The sequence below is a fragment of the Carex rostrata genome, chromosome 19 (assembly GCF_964058835.1).
Source record: "Carex rostrata chromosome 19, lpCarRost1.2, whole genome shotgun sequence".
In the NCBI taxonomy this organism is placed as follows: Eukaryota; Viridiplantae; Streptophyta; class Magnoliopsida; order Poales; family Cyperaceae; genus Carex; species Carex rostrata.
The window spans coordinates 3,393,838-3,412,524 of record NC_135936.1 but is presented as its reverse complement, the minus strand read 5'-3'; the positions used below and the strand labels follow the sequence as shown (position 1 = coordinate 3,412,524).

Sequence of the window (18,687 nt, the reverse complement as noted above, 5' to 3'; positions counted from 1 at the left end):
TTTATCATTTACATTAAGCAAGCAAGGATTTTTGTCACAAGATGCACATATTTTTGTACGCTTTTAGTTTGTTTACAATTGTATGTTTTTTAAGACACTTGTTATCTTATTTTACGTAACAATTGTTTTGTAACTCTTTAAATAAATAAAATAACCTACGTGCTTTACACCAAAAAAAAAATGCACTTTATAATTTTTTATATCAGTTCCAGTTCAAATAAATGTTCAACAAACGATTATTATTTAAAATAGTAGTAATATAAGAGTAGAACTAGGGTGCTCTTAAGCTCACCAAAGTTTTGGTGAGCTTAACTCTAAAACTCATAAAATCGATTTCAAATGAAGAATCCGAACCGTTGAAATCCGCCTACCTTACGTGTGATGCATCTACGTATGAAATTTTTAAACATTCGAATTAATTTAGTATAAAGTCAAGCGGTCAAAATTAGAAGGTTAATAAATTAATTTTAGTGCATTCATTTTTGAACGTTTTTTGACCGCTTAACTTTATACTAAATTAATTCGAATGTTTAAAAATTTAACATGTAGATGCATTACACGTAAGGTAGACGGATTTCAACAGTTTGCATTCGTCATTTGAAATCGATTTAATAAGTTTTAGAGTTAAACTCACCAAAACTTTGGTGAGCTTAAGAGCACCCTAGTTCTACTCGTAATATAACAAGAAAAGATTCTGTTACTGGAAAACAAAACGAGTAATTCAGCGTGAACAATATAAAAATGACACTTCACCCACCTCTCTTGCTGACCACTAATTTCACTGTCATGAATTGAACCACGAGTATATGGGAGCCAGTCAGATCTCCGGATATAGCCATCTTCAGTATCCCTTGTGTTTAAATCTAACGTGATCCAAGTACCACATTTATGGTTCCTCGAGCAAAAAGCGATATACATAATTTCAACTTTTTTTTAAATAGAAAAGAACAAACTTATTTAAATAAAACAATCATCTAGCATCTTGGATTTCTGAAAATAAGCTACACTGGATAGTGGAACACATTGGGTACACTGTTTTGGTACTTGTTTCATGTTGCATTGGGTGGAAGAACCCTCCACCTTAACAGCTTACTTTAGTGGATCCGAATCTGCTGAAATTCCATGTTGGTACTGTTCACCCTGAAATCCCTGTAATTCGAATCCAGCCGTCGAACTGTTTCGAGAGACGTGCAAGGAAAAACCAGCTGTTTCGAGATGCGTTCTTGAAAAAATTCGATGGTTGGATTTCGGATTGCAGGAATTTCAGGATGAACAGTACCCGATCTCTGAATTTCAGCTGATTTATTTTCTATTTTAGTACATTGGATGCTTGTTTCATTTAAATGAGTTTGTTTATTTCTATCTTAAAAAATCCATAATATCAAGCATTACTAGATTATTAAAAAAAACAAAAAGTATGTTATGATATTTTTCTTATTGGAAAGATTAGTTCAAAGTGCGCAACTAGAAACTTTAGATTGCAAGGTTGAATCATAAAAGGAAAAAAATATGCAATGTGTAGAAATTTGAATCTTCATAATCACAGTATAAAATTCTAATTAACCACTAGACTAAAAGTAGATATTTAATATTTTATAAAAGAATTTGAACTATATAAAAATAAAAAAAATAATTAAATTTCAATATACATAATTAAAATATTTAAAATTATAGAAGTGGCTAACTACTCCTTTCTCGTGACTTGTATTAAGATCTGTCTCTGAGTTGGCAACAAGCCAACAACCAACTTATAATTTTATTTAGAATAATAAAAAAAAAACTCTACTAAATTATCACAACAAATCATTTTGTCCTTATTCATTAAACAGGACTTAAATTATGTGCCAATCAAATATTATTAACAATTGAGACCAACATTAATATGTAAAGCTTTTTAAGAAAGAGATTGATGTAATCAAGCGAATGCCCAAAAGGAGCAATAAAAAGAAAACGCTTACAACGTGCTGCCATAGTGCCATAAGGTATCTACATATTTTTATGTATCTCTGGTCATATTTGAACCTCATGTTAAAAGTGACGTGGGAATGTTTGAATCTCAGGTTAAACCTAATTTTTATAGTTAATTACCATCTTTTAAAAAAATAATAAATAAAAGGAACCTGATAATTGTATCTCAAACAAAATTTCCGAGCGCGTCCTCAAGTAATTTAACATAAAAAAAACTTCTAATGTACATGAGATAAGAATAGAAAATGTTCGTATTTTACGATTCGTAAAATTCATTAATTACGGGTCGTCGGGAAAACGTGATGTATTTTACGATTCTAATCTCCGCCTCTCACGATCTCACCTTCTATCCGGTAAGAATCACCAGTTCTGACCTTCTCCTTGTATCAGAATTTCATCAGTGGAAGGAGTGAAAGGGAAAGCCAAAGAGAGGAGGCCGTGACCACCCGCCACTCCTCTCCCCCTCTGGAAAAAAAATATATAAAAAAATCTAGATGTCTCCACCTTTGTGTTGTTGGCTGATTAATGCAACGGAAAACAAGAAGGTGAGAAAGGAGATTGCCGACAGCTTGAAGTTAATTTGTTAGATGTTGTGTTGTTTAGATATTGATGTGTCTTTAATGTGTGTGTGTGTGTTTTTTTTAATGATGTTGTGATGTGAAATGATGGATATAATTTTACTTCTATTTAAAGATAAATTATACTTGACAGTCGTTGTTCAAGTTTAAAAAAAACTATTATAAAACGCACAATTAACTATTGTAAAACACATTTATATAACAAGAATTTAGAACTTACTAATTAAAACATATCATAATAGTGTTGATTATTTTGACCTACGCTTAAAGTAGAAACTTTTTCCTTTATTTTTGGTTCCATGTATTTCTCTCCTGAGACTTGAAAAGAAAACTCTTTTGAGCGATTACGAAAATATCATAAACAACAGATTCAACACAGATGAATATATTTGGTAACATGTACACCCCTTTCTCTTGAATTCAGAGATCACCCTTGACACCGTATGTATACAATTATCAAATTCATACTGTTTCTAAATTCTGGTACGGATCTCAAAACAAAATTGCTACATCTACAAACAAACAGGGGCGGACCTAGAGTAGAACAGGGGGCAGATCCATAGTAGAACAAGGAGGCAGTTGCTCTCATCCCCCTATGGATTTTGAGTTTTCTATCGGTACCGATCGACTTTGCCCCTGCTCCTCCCCTCTCGGAAATTTTTTTGCCCCCCTCTGAATGTTTGATTTGTAATTTGAGTTAAATTTTGTGTTAAAATCAAAATAAATTTCTTGAATTATGATTGGTAATTAGAATTATAAGTTAAAGCATAAGAAATTATAAGACGGAGCATTGAAAAATATAAGTCAAAATAATTTTTTTTATCAAGTACCCAATTAACTAGTTAATGGGTTTAAACTCGATAAGTTATTTAAACATGATTCGATATTTTTTTGCCCCCTGACAAAAACTCTGAGTCCCCTGTCTAGAAACCTACAATATGCACACGATTCTTTTTGACCCAATTAAGATTAAATCCATAATGTATTTTACAAAATTAATCCCGAAGAAATTATTATGTTAATTATTTCGATACATAAATATCTCTCTTTCTTTGTTTTTCGTGGTTCATAAATTTTCTATTCAACAAAAGTTGAATCTAAAATTAAATATTTAGAAAGTGAAAAAAAAAAAACTGCTCTTATGAAAGAGAAACCTCGGATGTGGAACTGGAAATGCGTCCCTCTCACCTCATTTTACTCGTGAGTTGTTGCTTCATCACTTTCGTGAGCCTTTTTTTTTTGTTAGTTTTCAGCTCACTGGTTGAGTGGTTTCAAAACACAGTTTAGTTTTGGAACCTTAAAATTGTTACTAATAGCTGTCTGCGGATGTTTTATTGAAACAGGCGCTTTTCGTAATTATTTTTTTTTTGTTATTTCTTTTAGTTGAAAACTTGCAATATCTCTGCTATAAAATTGTCGGCTATGGGTCTACGCCTCTACGGCCCTATATGGATTATTATTTTTATGAATAAAAGAGGTCCACTCTTATATATGTATTTTTTTTTTTTCTGGATATAATATATAAAGGCATGAGACCCGCATGCACCGTCGAATACACGTCAGTTTACCAAGAAAAAAAATACAATACAAATCAGCGTTTGACGCGAGGGATGGATGGAATCATGGATGATGGAATCGACGCAAGGGGTTACTTCTCCACGCATATGCTGAGTCACATAACCCATTTTAAATCCATAACAGGGAATCGGTGTAGATATTTTACAATATTTCCTCTGTTATGATAAAACTACAGATAGATGCAATATTTGCTCTATGCTGAGTCACACACCAATTTAACTACATACAGTAGCTTTGTTAGGATCAAACATGAATGAAAAATTTGTCATATAAATTTTTATACTGTGAATAAAAATTAATTTTATAATATTTGTAATATTTGTAATATTTTACTCTAAAATATATAGAAAATTATGTACAAATACAAAAAATAAAAAAATAAAAATATGAGAGTCAATTAACTCTCATTTCCTCTAGCTATGCCTCTGCAGTATTTTGTTATTACTACTATGGATTTGATATTTAGAGAGATGGAAGACAGCACAAAGTTATAAGTTAAAATATTATTTTTAATAAAACGGATTACTTAGTCTTTTATCAAAAAAAAAAAAATTAAACTGACATATTCCATCTAACTTAAATCTCACAAATTTAATTATTAAAACCATAATTTTGACATGTGCTGAGCAAAGTTTAAAATGTACTTCCAACAAATAATAAAGAGAAATTTGTTTTATTAAAAACTGATTGTAGGCAAATATTTAATTTTATAAGTATAGTAAAAACTCTCTTAGAACGTTTTGTACAAGAATCTTTATAATATTAATGCATAATTTGAAATGCCAGAAATAACAGAGGATGCAGTACCTCTCTCATAACTCATAAGTACAATGTTTTCTGTTCCCTCAACAAACTTCGAGAGTGAGAAGCAAATCACCGACAAATGGAATCCATAATTTTATTATAATTTAAAAAACTGTACAGTCAATCTGCAGCTCTCCACAATCTGTGGCTCATTTATGGGGGGGCGCAAGGACCTGTCAATCTGCGCTCCTCATAAAATAAAATGCAGATTGGCTGTGTTGTCCGAGTGTGGAAATTCTCAAATCTAAAGTATTTTGGTTTATTTTTATTTTTTGGTTATGCTATTAATAAAAGAGGAGGGTTCAAATGCCTCCATGTTTTTGTGCCTCCATCATGCCTCCATCTCTCTCCATTATTTTCAAAGTTCAAACAGTCGATCCGAACCGCTCAACCTAACCTCCATACTAAAATATGTTTGGAGACCAAATTTTATATTTTTAGGAATTTTTTTAGATAGGTACAAAATCAGTAAATCTGAACCATCTAAAAACAGTATTTTTGTACCTATCTAAAAAAATAGTAAAAAAATTCCTAAAAATATAAAATTTGGTCTCCAAACATATTTTAGTATGGAGGTTAGGTTGAGCAGTTCGGATCGACTGTTTGAACTTTGAAAATAATAGAGAAAAATGGAGGCACAAAAACATGGAGGCATTTGAACCCTCCTCTTAATAAAAATTTCGGCTTTCTTTATCCAGTCGGTGACACGTCGTCACACAGTCACAGATAGAGTGCTCACTGCTCACCCGTGCGCAGAGAACCTGCATTCCACTATGACGAACAATTCTCGGTTTTAATTACTTTCCAGTTCAATTGTACAACAGTTTTCTTCAAAAAAAAAAAAAAATTGTACAACAGTACAAACAGCATACAGTCTAACACCCTGGCAATTCCAAGATGAATGTGTACTTCCAAAAAATGGAGTGCGTATTGAAAGAAGAGGAGGGTTCAAATGCCTCCGTGTGTTTTTGTGTCTCCATCATGCCCCCATCTTTCTTCATCATTTTCAAAGTTCAAACAGTCGATCCGAATCGCTCAACCTAACCTCCATACTAAAATATGTTTGGAGACCAAATTTTATATTTTTAGGAATTTTTTTACTATTTTTTTAGATAGATACAAAATTACTGTTTTTAAATGATTCAGATTTACTGATTTTGTACCTATCTAAAAAAAATAGTAAAAAATTCCTAAAAATATAAAAATTTGGTCTCCAAACATATTTTAGTATGGAGGTTAGGTTGACCGGTTCGGATCGACTATTTGAACTTTGAAAATAATGGAGAGAGATGGAGGCATGATGGAGCGACAAAAACATGGAGGCATTTGAACCCTCCTCAAGAAAGAAACACCTACCTACCCCCCTCCTCCAAACTATAAATAGGCTCCAACTAAGGCAGCAGCATGTGTGCTATTATTCATTTTTCCTATTACTGGAGTTACCTTTTGCAATTTCAAGCGTTTAGTTTCCACAGAAAAAAAATGACTATCTCCATTGAAATACCTCTGACTGGTAACCATTCTTGTTTCTGTTGTTACTACCATTGTAGTTACCATCGATGTTACAAATATTATTGTTGATTTTTATTTTTAATATATAGTTTACATTTCTAGTTGTAAAATTGCATTGTACCATAAAACGCATGGAAATAAATCTGCTGTTATTCCAATGTAATAACAGGAACCTGTTATTCCGATCCCAATCGTTGATCTTCATTGAGAGTTGTGCATGAAAAAGTTTCTTCATTGAGATTCGCAGCAAAATTTGAATGGTTGAGATTGGAATAACAATTGGAATAACAGCAGATTTATTTCCAAAATGCATACCCTAAAATACTAGAACAAAAAAAAGGAGGTTTAACTGCCACTGGTTTTTATATTTTTTGTGCTTTTCTAGGAAAGTAATTAGTTGGCGGACTGCTATTAATTATACCAGAAACTGAGTATAGTTTTTTTTTTTTTTTTTTTTTTTTTTGTTAATAAAAGTGGTCATATGCCACCGATTTTCATTAAGAAAATCACAAGGTATGTGAAGATGGTACCGAGACGGTATCAATCCACACAAGTTCTTACACCATATAACATGCTCATATCACTTAAGAAAGCAAAAAAAGCATAGAGATCCTGCTGGTATAGTTAACTACATTTAATTGCTTTACACATTTCTGGATAAATTAATAAACAAATTGCATTGACTGAGAATTAATTAATACTGCTGCACCTAATACAAGTCCAATGGTTAAAGGTATATTACCTTTTCTTTTCCGTGAAAGCCAAACGACAATTACCTTTTACTAAATTGGAGATGTTTAGTTTCATTTTGTTTCCTGTCTTCTTGTAGAATCAAAAAATGTGGAGAATAAGACACAATCTGAGCAAACGGAGTTAAAACCTGACGGAGGCTTTGTCGTACCAGATGCCAACGCATTTGGCCAAACTTTCAGGTACTGTTCCAATTATGCATTAAAAATTAATCTCACGGGCGATGCTAATTCAAATTAAACTTTTGGTTTGGCTATGGAAGTCAGGAAGTGTTTCAGGTTAGTGTTGAACAGTTACTGGCTTGTAATTTAACTATCACCTTCATCTAATGGAACGGGCATTATTTGCCTTTTTTCAAAAAAAAAAAACAAAAGAAATCAAACTTTCATTTTGAATATCTCACAACAACAACAAAAATTATGTTAGAACCCAAAACAGTTGTTTGAGCTGGGATGATATTTTTGATGCATTTAAAGCCCAGTGCAAGGCTGAATTAAGTTAGTTTCAGGTTTTGGTACATAGTACCAGTCAGGTACCAGTTAGTATTATGCAGACTCGGACTTCTTGAACCAAAATTACAAAATATGGAGTTTGGTTGTGGGCTCCATGAGAAATTTAAATATTAAGATCAGTATGGCCGTACCTTTATTAAATGATAAAAGCAAACAAGAAAAAAAAATATACATATATATATGCATGAGATCCCATAAATTTGCATGCTGGGTTGGCCTTTTCTCCTCATTTCTTTTGATCAAAACTAAAAAAGGAAAATTTTGTTTGGTGGGGGGACATTAATACTGTTTTAATTGCTTTATTACTTGATTTGGTATCGCCAACAATTATTATGGTTAGTTATTTCAAAAATATCCCATAAAAATATTAAAAATAAATGCAGGGATTATGATGTTGAATCTGAGAGGCAGAAAACTGTGGAGGAGTTCTATCAGGTCAACCACATTAACCAAACCTATGACTATGTAAGTTCCAAAATTCTAATAGTTTTCTACAGTATATTTATCTATAGTTTGAGCAAATTAAAATGATTAAGATAAATTATAACAAAGTCTATTTTTCCAAAAATTAAGACAGCATTTCCACATGGCATGATATACCTAGTAAATTCTGACCCAACTTATTTTGACTAAACTGATAAATGATTAGGTGAGAAAAGTGAGAGAAGATTATGAAAAGTTGAACAAGCGTGAGATGAGCATATGGGAAGGCATCGAGCTATTGAATGAATTTGTCGATGACAGTGATCCAGATCTCGACATGCCACAAATCGAGCACCTGCTTCAGACTGCCGAGGCTATCAGGAAGGATTACCCGAACGATGACTGGCTTCACCTCACCGGTCTTATTCATGGTTTGTGTAGTCTGTTAATTGATTAGTTACCTATGCATTATTCAATTGTTTGGGAGTGAGGCTATGGTACTATGCATAGCGCATATTGGTCCGTACTACGGATCAATATCTCAATTTTCAAAGTACAAACAATCAATCTGAACCGTTCAACATGATCTTCATATGAAAATGTACTTGTAGATCAACTTTTACATGTTTTAATTGTGCTATTATTTTAGATAGGTAGAAAATCACTTGATCTGAAAATTCTAGACCATTCAAAAATAGTGATTTCCTGCCTATCAAGAAATATAGTAAAAAAAAGTTAATGGAGGCTATCTAATGAAGGCACCTGTGGCTATCTAATGAAAAGATATGGGCATGATTCTCAATTTTTTTCCTAAAAGAGAATTAGTGAATAGCATTTCTGGCTGTTATTTTTTACCCCAAAGGGTTCTCTGGTAAACTGCTTATTTGAGGGTTAACTTCATCAATGAGGATATTGAATCTCCTGTACATGAGAGCTATACAACCAATAAGGTTCACAATTTTGGTGTGGTCCAGAACCTATCATCATGTGCCAACTATTGAATTCCCTGACATGAGAACTATACAACCATAAGGGTTAATTAATTTCAGTGGGGTCCAGGAGCTTGCAACATGTGCCTGTGATATTTTTGAACCATTGGTGCTTGGAATTCATATTAACTCTGATCCTGAAATATCAGATCTTGGTAAGGTGCTTCTCCATCCTGACTTTGGGGGACTGCCACAGTGGGCTGTTGTCGGTAAGTTTACTTGAAAGAAAAAAATTCAATTAGCTCCAGCCTAACTGTGAAGAAAAAAAAAATACCAGAATATTTCTTTTGGACTAATAATTTTTTTTGCTATTTAGGTGACACATTTCCAGTTGGGTGCACATATGATGAGAGCAACGTTCACTTTAAGGTATGTTTGGTTCTTGATTAAAAAACTAAAGCAAACTTTGTATTATTGAATCAATAAGCAAAAACTAATTCCATATTAATTACCAATGCAGTATTTCAAGGAAAATCCAGACTACACCAATCCTAAATATAACACCAAATTTGGGGTTTATTCGGAGGGTTGTGGCCTAAACAATGTGTTCATGTCGTTTGGGCACGACGATTATATGTACCTGGTAAGTCTTGTTTTTCCCCCCCATTTTTATATAAAATATTTTCCTTGATTTTTGTTAATTAATGAAATTTTTGTACTTGATAATATAGGTAGCTAAGGAGAATAAATGTACTTTGCCTTCTGCTGCTCTGTTTATAATTCGCTACCATTCATTCTATCGTAAGAAATCCCATCTTTCTTTTCTGATATTACAAAATGTTCAATTCTAAATTGCATAAGACAACACATCACATGAAATCTGGTGTTAAAAAACACATTTCACTTGATACTATATATAGTCGAGTATATGTAAATTCTTTTTTATAAATTAATTGTTTCATTCTTAATTATTCTAGCTCTTCACAAGCATGGAGCTTACAAATACTTGATGAATGAGGAGGACAGAGAGAATCTCAAATGGCTACATATTTTCAAGTGAGATATTATGCATAATCAATTTTCCTTTTTATTAAAATTTAACCTGCTTATTTAATGGCACATGAGAGATAATTTGTTCTTATTATTTTTTTATTTTTTCCATCTCAGCAAATATGATCTATATAGCAAGAGCAACATCAAAATTGATGTGGAGGAAGTGAAGCCATATTACCTTTCACTAATTAAGAAGGTATAATAAGAATATCCCTCTCTGTTATAACTTATATGTAAAGAAAGAGGAGGGTTCAAATGCACCCAAATTTTTGTGCACCCAAATGCATCCTATCCTTTTTCTTTTTTTTCAAAGTCCGAATAGTCAATCCGAACCGTTAGATACGATCTATATATTAAGATGTGCTTGGAGATCAAATTTTACATTTTTTGGAATTTTTTTACTATTTATTAAGCCACTTTGAAAATCGCTGATTTTGCATTTTCTGGACCATTGAATCAGCGATTTTTAAAGTGGCTTAATAAATAGTAAACAAATTCCAAAAAATATAAAATTTGGTCTCCAAGCACATCTTAATATATAGATCGCATCTAACGGTTCGGATTGACTATTCGGACTTTGAAAACAAAGAAAAATGATTTAAAAGATAGGGTGCATTTTGGGTGCACAAAAATATGGGTGCATTTGAACCCTCCTCGTAAAGAAATTAGGATTTCTTTTTTACCAGCTTGATTATAATACCAGTAAGGTACCAGGTTGTATCTTGTATGGCAACCCTTTTTTGTAGGGTCAAAAGTATTATTTTGGCATGATATCAATTTCATTTAGAATTGCATTTGTTGTTCACAAGGTGCTAGTTTGGAGCGTACTTTGAAATATTTATGCTTATTAAAACATGAAAATGTTATACGATTCTGACCGAAAGGCGAAAGCTTTTACTAATTTGGTATTGTTATACTTTTCTAGCTCTGTCTGTTCTTTCATGTACGGAATTTCTTGTGAGGTTTTCACTACTTAATACTAATTTGAGGTTATGTTTGTTTCATGCAGTACTTCCCGGCGAAATTAAAATGGTGAAAAATTGTGATGCAGATAGTCAATGGAATTACTAATTCGAGAAATTAGTTTTACAATGTTTATCTTTGTTGCATAATGTGATTTTTTCATTTTACATGAGTTTGTTTATTATTGTGTGCAATTGTTGTGCAGTATGCAACTCTAATATATATATATATCATATCGCATTAGTAATAAAATGCATATTTATCTCTCTCTCTATCAAAGTTTTTTTTTCTCACTACATAAAAGTATAAGAAAAATATATAAAACAAGAGTGAGTCTATGGTACTATGTCTATGCATATCACGGGTTGTTACCGTGCTACGGCTCTATATTCGAGTTTTTAAATCCTAACGGTCGATCCGAACCATTCATCTTGTTCTCCATATTAATATGTGTTTGGAGACCAAATTTTACATTTTTTGAAATTCTTTTACTATTTTTTTAGATATTTAGAAAATCACTTGATCTGAAAATTCTGGACCATCCAAAAACAGTTATTTTCAATAAATCTAAAAAAATAGTAAAAAAAATTTCAAAAAATGTAAAATTTGGTCTCCAAACACATATTAATATAGAGAACAAGATAAACGGTTCGGATCGACCGTTAGAATTTGAAAACTCGAATATAGAACCGTAGCACAGTGCCAAATCGTAATATGCATAGTACCATAGACTCACTCATAAAACAATGCAAAAGCTGTTTGTAAGTCTTGAAAAGATTGTCTTTTCTTGAAATCCAGTGATTTAAATAGTAGCCAGTATGTAATTTGTAAAGTCTTCTCTGTGATTATAACAGACTAAAATAATTTATTTCAGATGAAACATGTTTCGTACTAATAATACGGTGAGATTTGCACGTGTTTTTTTTTTTTAAATCTGAAAAATAGTTTCAGTTACAATTAAAAAAATTCAAGTCCAATTAATTTGGGCCAAGAGATTCAGACCCATATAAAAGAAGTTTGAAGGATTCCATGCTCAAGCCCATCTATCGAGATAAATAACCAAAAAAACCAAACAAATTGGACTGCATTAAACAGTGACTTGTTGTCTTGTTGATCATAGTCAATTATCAAATCCATTAAATAACTATGGATAAATTTTACAAAAAAGTCATGCAACTTTAAATAAATCGGAGGCTACTACGGCTTCAAATTGCACATATATTTTGAAGTTATTTTGACCGAATTCTCTCGATAAGCATACTCTAGCTTTACTCTTGTGTATATTCAATAGAGAATTACATGTTTTTTTTGGATATTTTTAAGTGACTGACATGTCATGATCCAAATCTACGTACGAAATTCAAATTGGAGAGCAAATTTTCTTCAATTTTAGCAGTCAGCAGTACAAAGAAAACAAGTGCAGTTAAACAAAGCAGAGCAAGTGTGCAACATTACCCTGTTAAAATTATTTTCTCAAGAATTATTCGATGAGGATCAATATTCTTCATAGACCCAGTCGGTGCAAATTTCGGAAGCTTTCCATTTCTTTTCTTCAAAACAATTAGGGACAGGGCGGCAAACAAATCAGTGCATACACTGATGCCACAGAAAATCGTCCAGTTGCAGAAACTTTTCCAATTTGTTCTTGTCAGAGTTTATGTTGTCAACGGAGAACAAAGGCCTGTACCAGAAAAAAGAAATAGTATTACATTATTAAGAATTCAGTCCTATGTCATAATCACATAACCTAAAACTCTAAATCATACATAGAAAACTAACTACATTACTAAAGAAAGCAAATTTGCACGCGATGGATTATATTGACAATAAATGACACGCACACCACGATTCAAATGATTATTAAAATTAAAAAGATTGTGTATCAAATTAGGTATAATTTGAAAATCAATTGATCATCCATTGAATGTTTTGAAAAATTAACATTCAGTTTTATCGGCACTTATCAGTATTCACAGTAACAATGATTTCCAAATTATAACAAATTTGATACACAATCTATCTAAACTACATAGAATATTTTCGGAATTCAACTTTTACAAATTCAAAAATTATGCATAAGTTATTGTGGTTGCCATGTAAAAATAGTTGTCAATATATCTCTTTTCTTCATTACTAAAACCAACAAATTGAAATTTCTACATTAGGACGAGATTAGGTGACAACACAAGTTTTGCATGAATGAGCATTCTTCATATATTGACATGAATGATGGGGGTATTAGGATGCTGCGAGAATAGCATAATTTTGTGTAATTTTTTTATTTTTTTATAGAATTATGATGTAAACACATTTATTTTATAAAACTTGGTAGTCTCTACCAAGCATTTAAAAAAAAAAAAAAAATGAATGAGAGTTTCTTTGTAAACAAAAAAAAATTAAGAATAGAGGAGGATTCTATATGTAGAGCAGAAGGTACGGTCCAAAAAAAAGCATACAATTGTAAGGGCAGAGATAAAAAAAATGAAAAATAAACATATAAACTGAATAAAATGGTCTCTTTAGAGTTTAGAAGAGACAATACCTTTCCACAAACTGCCAGAATCTAACGTTAAATATAAAGATGTCTTTATTTAATACGCCATAAAAGTCATTCTTCTTTAAACTGCAGTACTGAAGGACAAACCCAAACTTTAGTACTGAAAGACAAGTCAAGGTGTATAAGAATATTTTTTCACTGACTTATGTTGTTTTTATTGTTGTTTGAGACATTAGTCTAATTTGTGTTGTGGGTACAAAATTATGCCTAATTTAGTTAAATTGAGTTTGACATTATTTATGGTAGGGTGACTTTTAACTAGTCTAATCGTTGGGTGCTAAGTTTTGAATATGATTGAATGTTATATATATATTTTGTAACATAATTCTGACCTTATATTTTATTTTCTCTAATATTTTATTGGCATAAAATTATATAACTTTTACTCATTTTAAATTTATGATATCAACACAAGAGATTGTTATATAAATATATCCACTTGAAGTACAATGGAAGTTTGGTCACACGACTTTTACTTTTTTTTTCATATGTAGGTTGGACATGTTAGATTAATCATGCTTAAGGAATCCAAATGAGTTTCAAAAAGTATGAATCATACACAACTTAATGTAATAATGAGTTTATTATTAAGCTAGAAATAATAAATTGTAACTCAATTGTTCACGTAACTTGCACTTTAAAGAGAATGTTTTGGGTAAATTTCATGTATACCCCTCAACAATATACTTTTGGGGGAATTTGCGCGTTTAACAATTTCTCACGAACCCAAAAGCATGTTCTAACAACAATGCATGAAGTGGATCGATGAAGGATGCTCAACATCTTGTGCCTGAGTTCCATGAATTAATGTACCTATTGACGTTGCATCCAGGGTTTGTCATACATTCAACGCTATTCCTGTGTTAACGTCTGGCTTCTCCAGCACGAATCCAAAATATTTGTTCTTCACTTGGGGGTGAAAACGGATTGGTTATAAGATCAAATAGTGGTAAACCAATCAATTTTAATTTTTAGATACGGATCGTATATTAAATGAATACAAATGCAGATAAAATTTGAATATCTAACTTAGATATTGTGACAAAATTAACAATAATATTATTTTTCTTTATGAAATATGTATATGATTCAGATATTTTATCATTATAGTGAACAAATTAATTATTTTTCTTTAAATTGGTTGGTTTCAAAGGACAAATGGTTCATTTCTTTATTTTAGACGCATGCACAAGCGTATAACTAAATGACATTGTATATGGATCAAAAGTAGAGAAATATATCATTTGTCCTTAGAGACAGACCAATTTAAAGAATGACATTTTTATTAAATAAGCTACATATATATTTTCTTAACTTTTTAATATAGGGTAAAATGGGTGCTTTGTAAATTTAAAATGAGTTTTAATAGAAAAGACAATAAAATTGCTAAATTTCTGATTTTTCTTTTAATTTAGAAGGGTAAACATGATATTATAAATTTTAGAAAGGAGAATACATAATTTCAATTATTTTGAAGGGTAGACATGAAATTCCCCCTAAAATAAAAATTTCTCGCTAAGAGTTCAAGTTACGTTGAACCGTTGAACTACAATTTATTGTTTCTGCTTTAATAATAAATTGTTGCATTAAGTTACTTCTTATTCATACTTTTTGCAACTTATTTGGATACCTTTAGCATGATTAATCTAACACGCACAACCTACATAAGAAAGAAAAAGAAGTAAAAATAGTGTGACCAAGCTTCCCTTGTACTTCAAATTTATAAATAATTATATATAACAAACTCTTTTGTTTATATCATAACCATAAAATGAGTAAAAGTTCTATAGTTCTATGCCAATAAAAATATTAGAGAAAATCAAATATGATAGCAGAAATATTTTACAAAATTAATGACATATTTGATTATATTTAAAAGTCAGTAAAAATTAGTAATTAATGACTTAAGCAATCAGCTTGCCAACTCAATCGAAACCAATTAGACAGAATTCTGCACCAATTTACAATACAAATAAGACTAAAGTCTCAAACAATAACAACAAAAATGTTGGTGAAGGAATATTCACATCACTTTTTTTTTTTAATACGTGCAACCCGGATGCCCTTCACTGCTACACGATGCTAATTTTCTGACTTGCCGATCTTCACATGCTTTGGATCCCAAAATTTTTATTAATACACTTCCAAAAAAAAAAAACAAAAAAAAAACTCTTTTTGTGGAGAATTCAAAAAATATCTGGACTGCCATGACAATTAGCAGTCCTATTTTTTAGGGTTGTTAATTGTCGTTGCAGCTTCAAGAATGAAGCTGTCATTTGTCATTCTACATCAAGATTTCATGCATTATATTGATATGTAAACTTTGCACAAATATTAAAACAAAAAAAATCCTATGCCGGACAAGATCTAAATGATTTCTTCTAAATGATAATTAGCAATTATCTTTAGAATGCGACTATATGAACCATATATATAGCTGAATATTTTTTAATATATATTCGGAATTGTATGTACAACAATAATGCAACGCATATTCAGTAAGTCAGTATTTAAGTAGTTTGACTTCTAATTTTATTAAAAATAATATATATCTTAGATAGTAAACAATTAAGTAGTTTGACTTATAATTTTATTGATGAAAATAATATATATCTTAGGGTTGTTTGGATGAAAATTTAAGTTAGTAAAAATAATGAGCTAATTTAAATTTGAGATAGTAAACTAATTTAATTTTTGATTGAGACACTCATAAAAAAACAAACAAAAAATTAGTTCTTTTTTACTATCTCAAACACATTTAAACATAGAATAGCAGTTCGAAATAATCGCTAATCCATATTAACACTATTCTTTGCCTCATTAAAACGTATCCTTAGTAGACGTACAAAATGGATGATATAAGTCGAGTAGAACTAACGGACCGGATCTATACATAAAATTTGCGCAGCAGTACTTCTCATTTATTTTAGAAATATTGCTTCTATATTTTTGTGATCAAGACATCCTAAATTCCTACTGGCCCAATAACATGGTTGGTTTAAGTAGGTAATATCTTTTAAAAGAAAGCGGGGCTACGGGGGAACCGTGTGTGGTCCTGTTGTTGGTGAACCAGCAGTCCAGCACGGCAACACCTGCCAATTAAAGAGTTGTCGCAAAGTATCACCTGTGTGGATAATTTTTTTTGAAACCTTATCAGTAGCTGTCAAGTATAATTTTATAAATTACATCAATCGTTCTATGTTCAGAATGTCATCTACATCGAACTCCATCAACATCAACATCTAAATCTCAACATCTAACAACTAAAATAGCAAAATAAAATAAACCCTCTCTATCGGTAGTATTGACAACCAGTGACTGGAGAAAATGAGGCATCATATTTTTTTTTTCCTGCTAGGTTTGCAGGTGGGAGAGGCCGGTGCGGCTTCGGCCTCTCATTTCCAATCAAGGGTTTTGTGTAGCTAAGGTGTTGGTGGAAGAGTTAGAGGGTTTTGTGTAGCTAAGGTGTTGGTGGAAGAGTTAGAGGCGCTAGGAGACAAGAGGGATAGCGGCTAGGATTATTGTCACCAACTCTTCCTAAAACTCCCAATGAAAGTTGAAGAGGACGGGAAGGTGTTAGAGAACGAGAGAGCTAGCGACTAGGGCTATCGTCGCCGACTCTTGCTTCTTCCGAAAAATGTGAAGGACAACGAAGAGGTGCAGAAATTGCAGTGGGACTGTGGAATTGAGAGAAAGTGGTGACTTGTTGGCGGGAGCAATGGAGCAAGGAGGGTTTGCTGTTGGTTTCCATTCTCCGTCTCTTCTGAATGGAGGATGGAAGGTGGATTGTTGGTGAAAGTAGTAGAGCGGAGGTGAAGAGATAGAAGAGACGGACTGAAAAGAGGTAGAGTAAGGAGAAAGAAGGTTGGATGTAAACGGCGGCTCGTATCATTTTTCACCTGTGTGAATAATTGTTGTCCGAATTCTATCAACCAACTGGAATACATGAAAAATTCAGATCGGATCTTGTATTTCTGATAATTCCTTTCTCTAGGTGGAATCTTACAAAGTAAACCAAATTAGCATATTTAATGATACTGACTTCGTTAAATCAAGGCGGTTAGAAAATGAAACGATTAGGTGCAGCGAGATTTAATGTTCATTATGTTCGTATTATAAGGTCCATTAAACCGGTCTCAGGTAGGGATGGCAAAAAAGCCCGATTGGTCCGGAGGCCCGTTCATATCCGCCCGGCCCGTCTTTTATCCGGTCGGCCCGTCCTTTATCCGGTCGGCCCGGTGCTGTAATGGGCCAGGTAAGGCCGGGCTTAAAGACGGGCCAGGCCAGGCCTGGGCTTAAGTCGAAGCCCACAGGCAGCCCGTTGGGCTTATATTTTAAAACAACAAAATTAAAAAAATTAAAGTTAGGGTTTTAACTTCCAGCCGCTCCTCTCCTCTCTGAGTCTCTCGCACTCTCTGTCTATCTCCTCTCCGTCTCTTTGCCCCTCTCTCTATCGCTCTCTCTGGACTCACTCCGCCACCAGATCGTCGCCGTGGCGCCTCCGCCACCACAAATCTGATCTACCTCCTTCACTTCATCTCTCTCTCTATCACTCTCTCCGTCTCTTTCACTTCATTCTCCGGTTTTCCCTCTCTTTCCGCCACCAGTCCTCCGCCAGGACCACCATGGTGCCACTAGTCCTCCGCCACGACGCCACTAGTCACGCCCTCAAAACCGATCTCGTCGTTCTCCTATCAGGTTAGTTTGCTCCTCTCTTCCACTTCGGTTCTGTTATTGAACCTCTAAAATTACAATTATAGTTTAGTTTTTTCATGAGGATTGGTCAATATAGGCAATGCATGAATTTTTGTTGACCAAGTGAGATTGATAATCGGATTGGTATCACTGATTTGCTGGTGATCGGATTGGTATCACTAATTTGCTGCTAGTTAACACTGCATTAAACAATAATTTAGCATGCTTGACTCACATAATGCAGAGTGAAATACTTCATGAATTTACTTTGGCACTCTTGTTCAATAATTTATTTCTTTTTTACTATAGGTTTCAAGCAGCCCATGGTAACAATTGGAGAAAATTTGCAGATTTGTATTCCAAAA

At 32.5% G+C, this 18,687-nt stretch overlaps 1 protein-coding gene across 2 annotated transcripts; it reads left to right on the top strand.

Annotated features, from left to right (window-relative positions):
- The first annotated feature begins 6,285 nt into the window (after positions 1-6,285).
- On the top strand, positions 6,286-18,565 carry LOC144571444 (putative inositol oxygenase). Of its 2 annotated transcripts, XR_013517512.1 has the most exons (12): positions 6,286-6,441; positions 7,270-7,372; positions 8,086-8,167; positions 8,352-8,556; positions 9,264-9,323; positions 9,431-9,483; positions 9,575-9,697; positions 9,786-9,855; positions 10,032-10,110; positions 10,222-10,303; positions 11,117-11,213; positions 18,556-18,565. XR_013517512.1 is itself a non-coding variant. In XM_078320726.1 (11 exons), the coding sequence occupies exons 1-11, from the start codon at positions 6,333-6,335 to the stop codon at positions 11,141-11,143; spliced, it is 993 nt and encodes a 330-aa protein (XP_078176852.1). In that variant the 5' UTR covers positions 6,286-6,332; the 3' UTR covers positions 11,144-11,240. The 2 variants fall into 2 exon arrangements, 1 of the variants encoding a protein (XP_078176852.1); XM_078320726.1 differs by lacking the exon at positions 18,556-18,565 and having other exon boundaries at positions 11,117-11,240.
- Positions 18,566-18,687: the final 122 nt, after the last annotated feature.

Bases quoted from the DNA above. Each gene is read 5' to 3' on its own strand.
- LOC144571444 (XM_078320726.1), top strand. From the start codon at position 6,333: ATGTGTGCTATTATTCATTTTTCCTATTACTGGAGTTACCTTTTGCAA. The intron at 9,484-9,574 runs GTATGTTTGGTT...TTACCAATGCAG, and splicing joins AGAGCAACGTTCACTTTAAG to TATTTCAAGGAAAATCCAGA. The intron at 9,856-10,031 runs GTAAGAAATCCC...TAATTATTCTAG, and splicing joins TCGCTACCATTCATTCTATC to CTCTTCACAAGCATGGAGCT.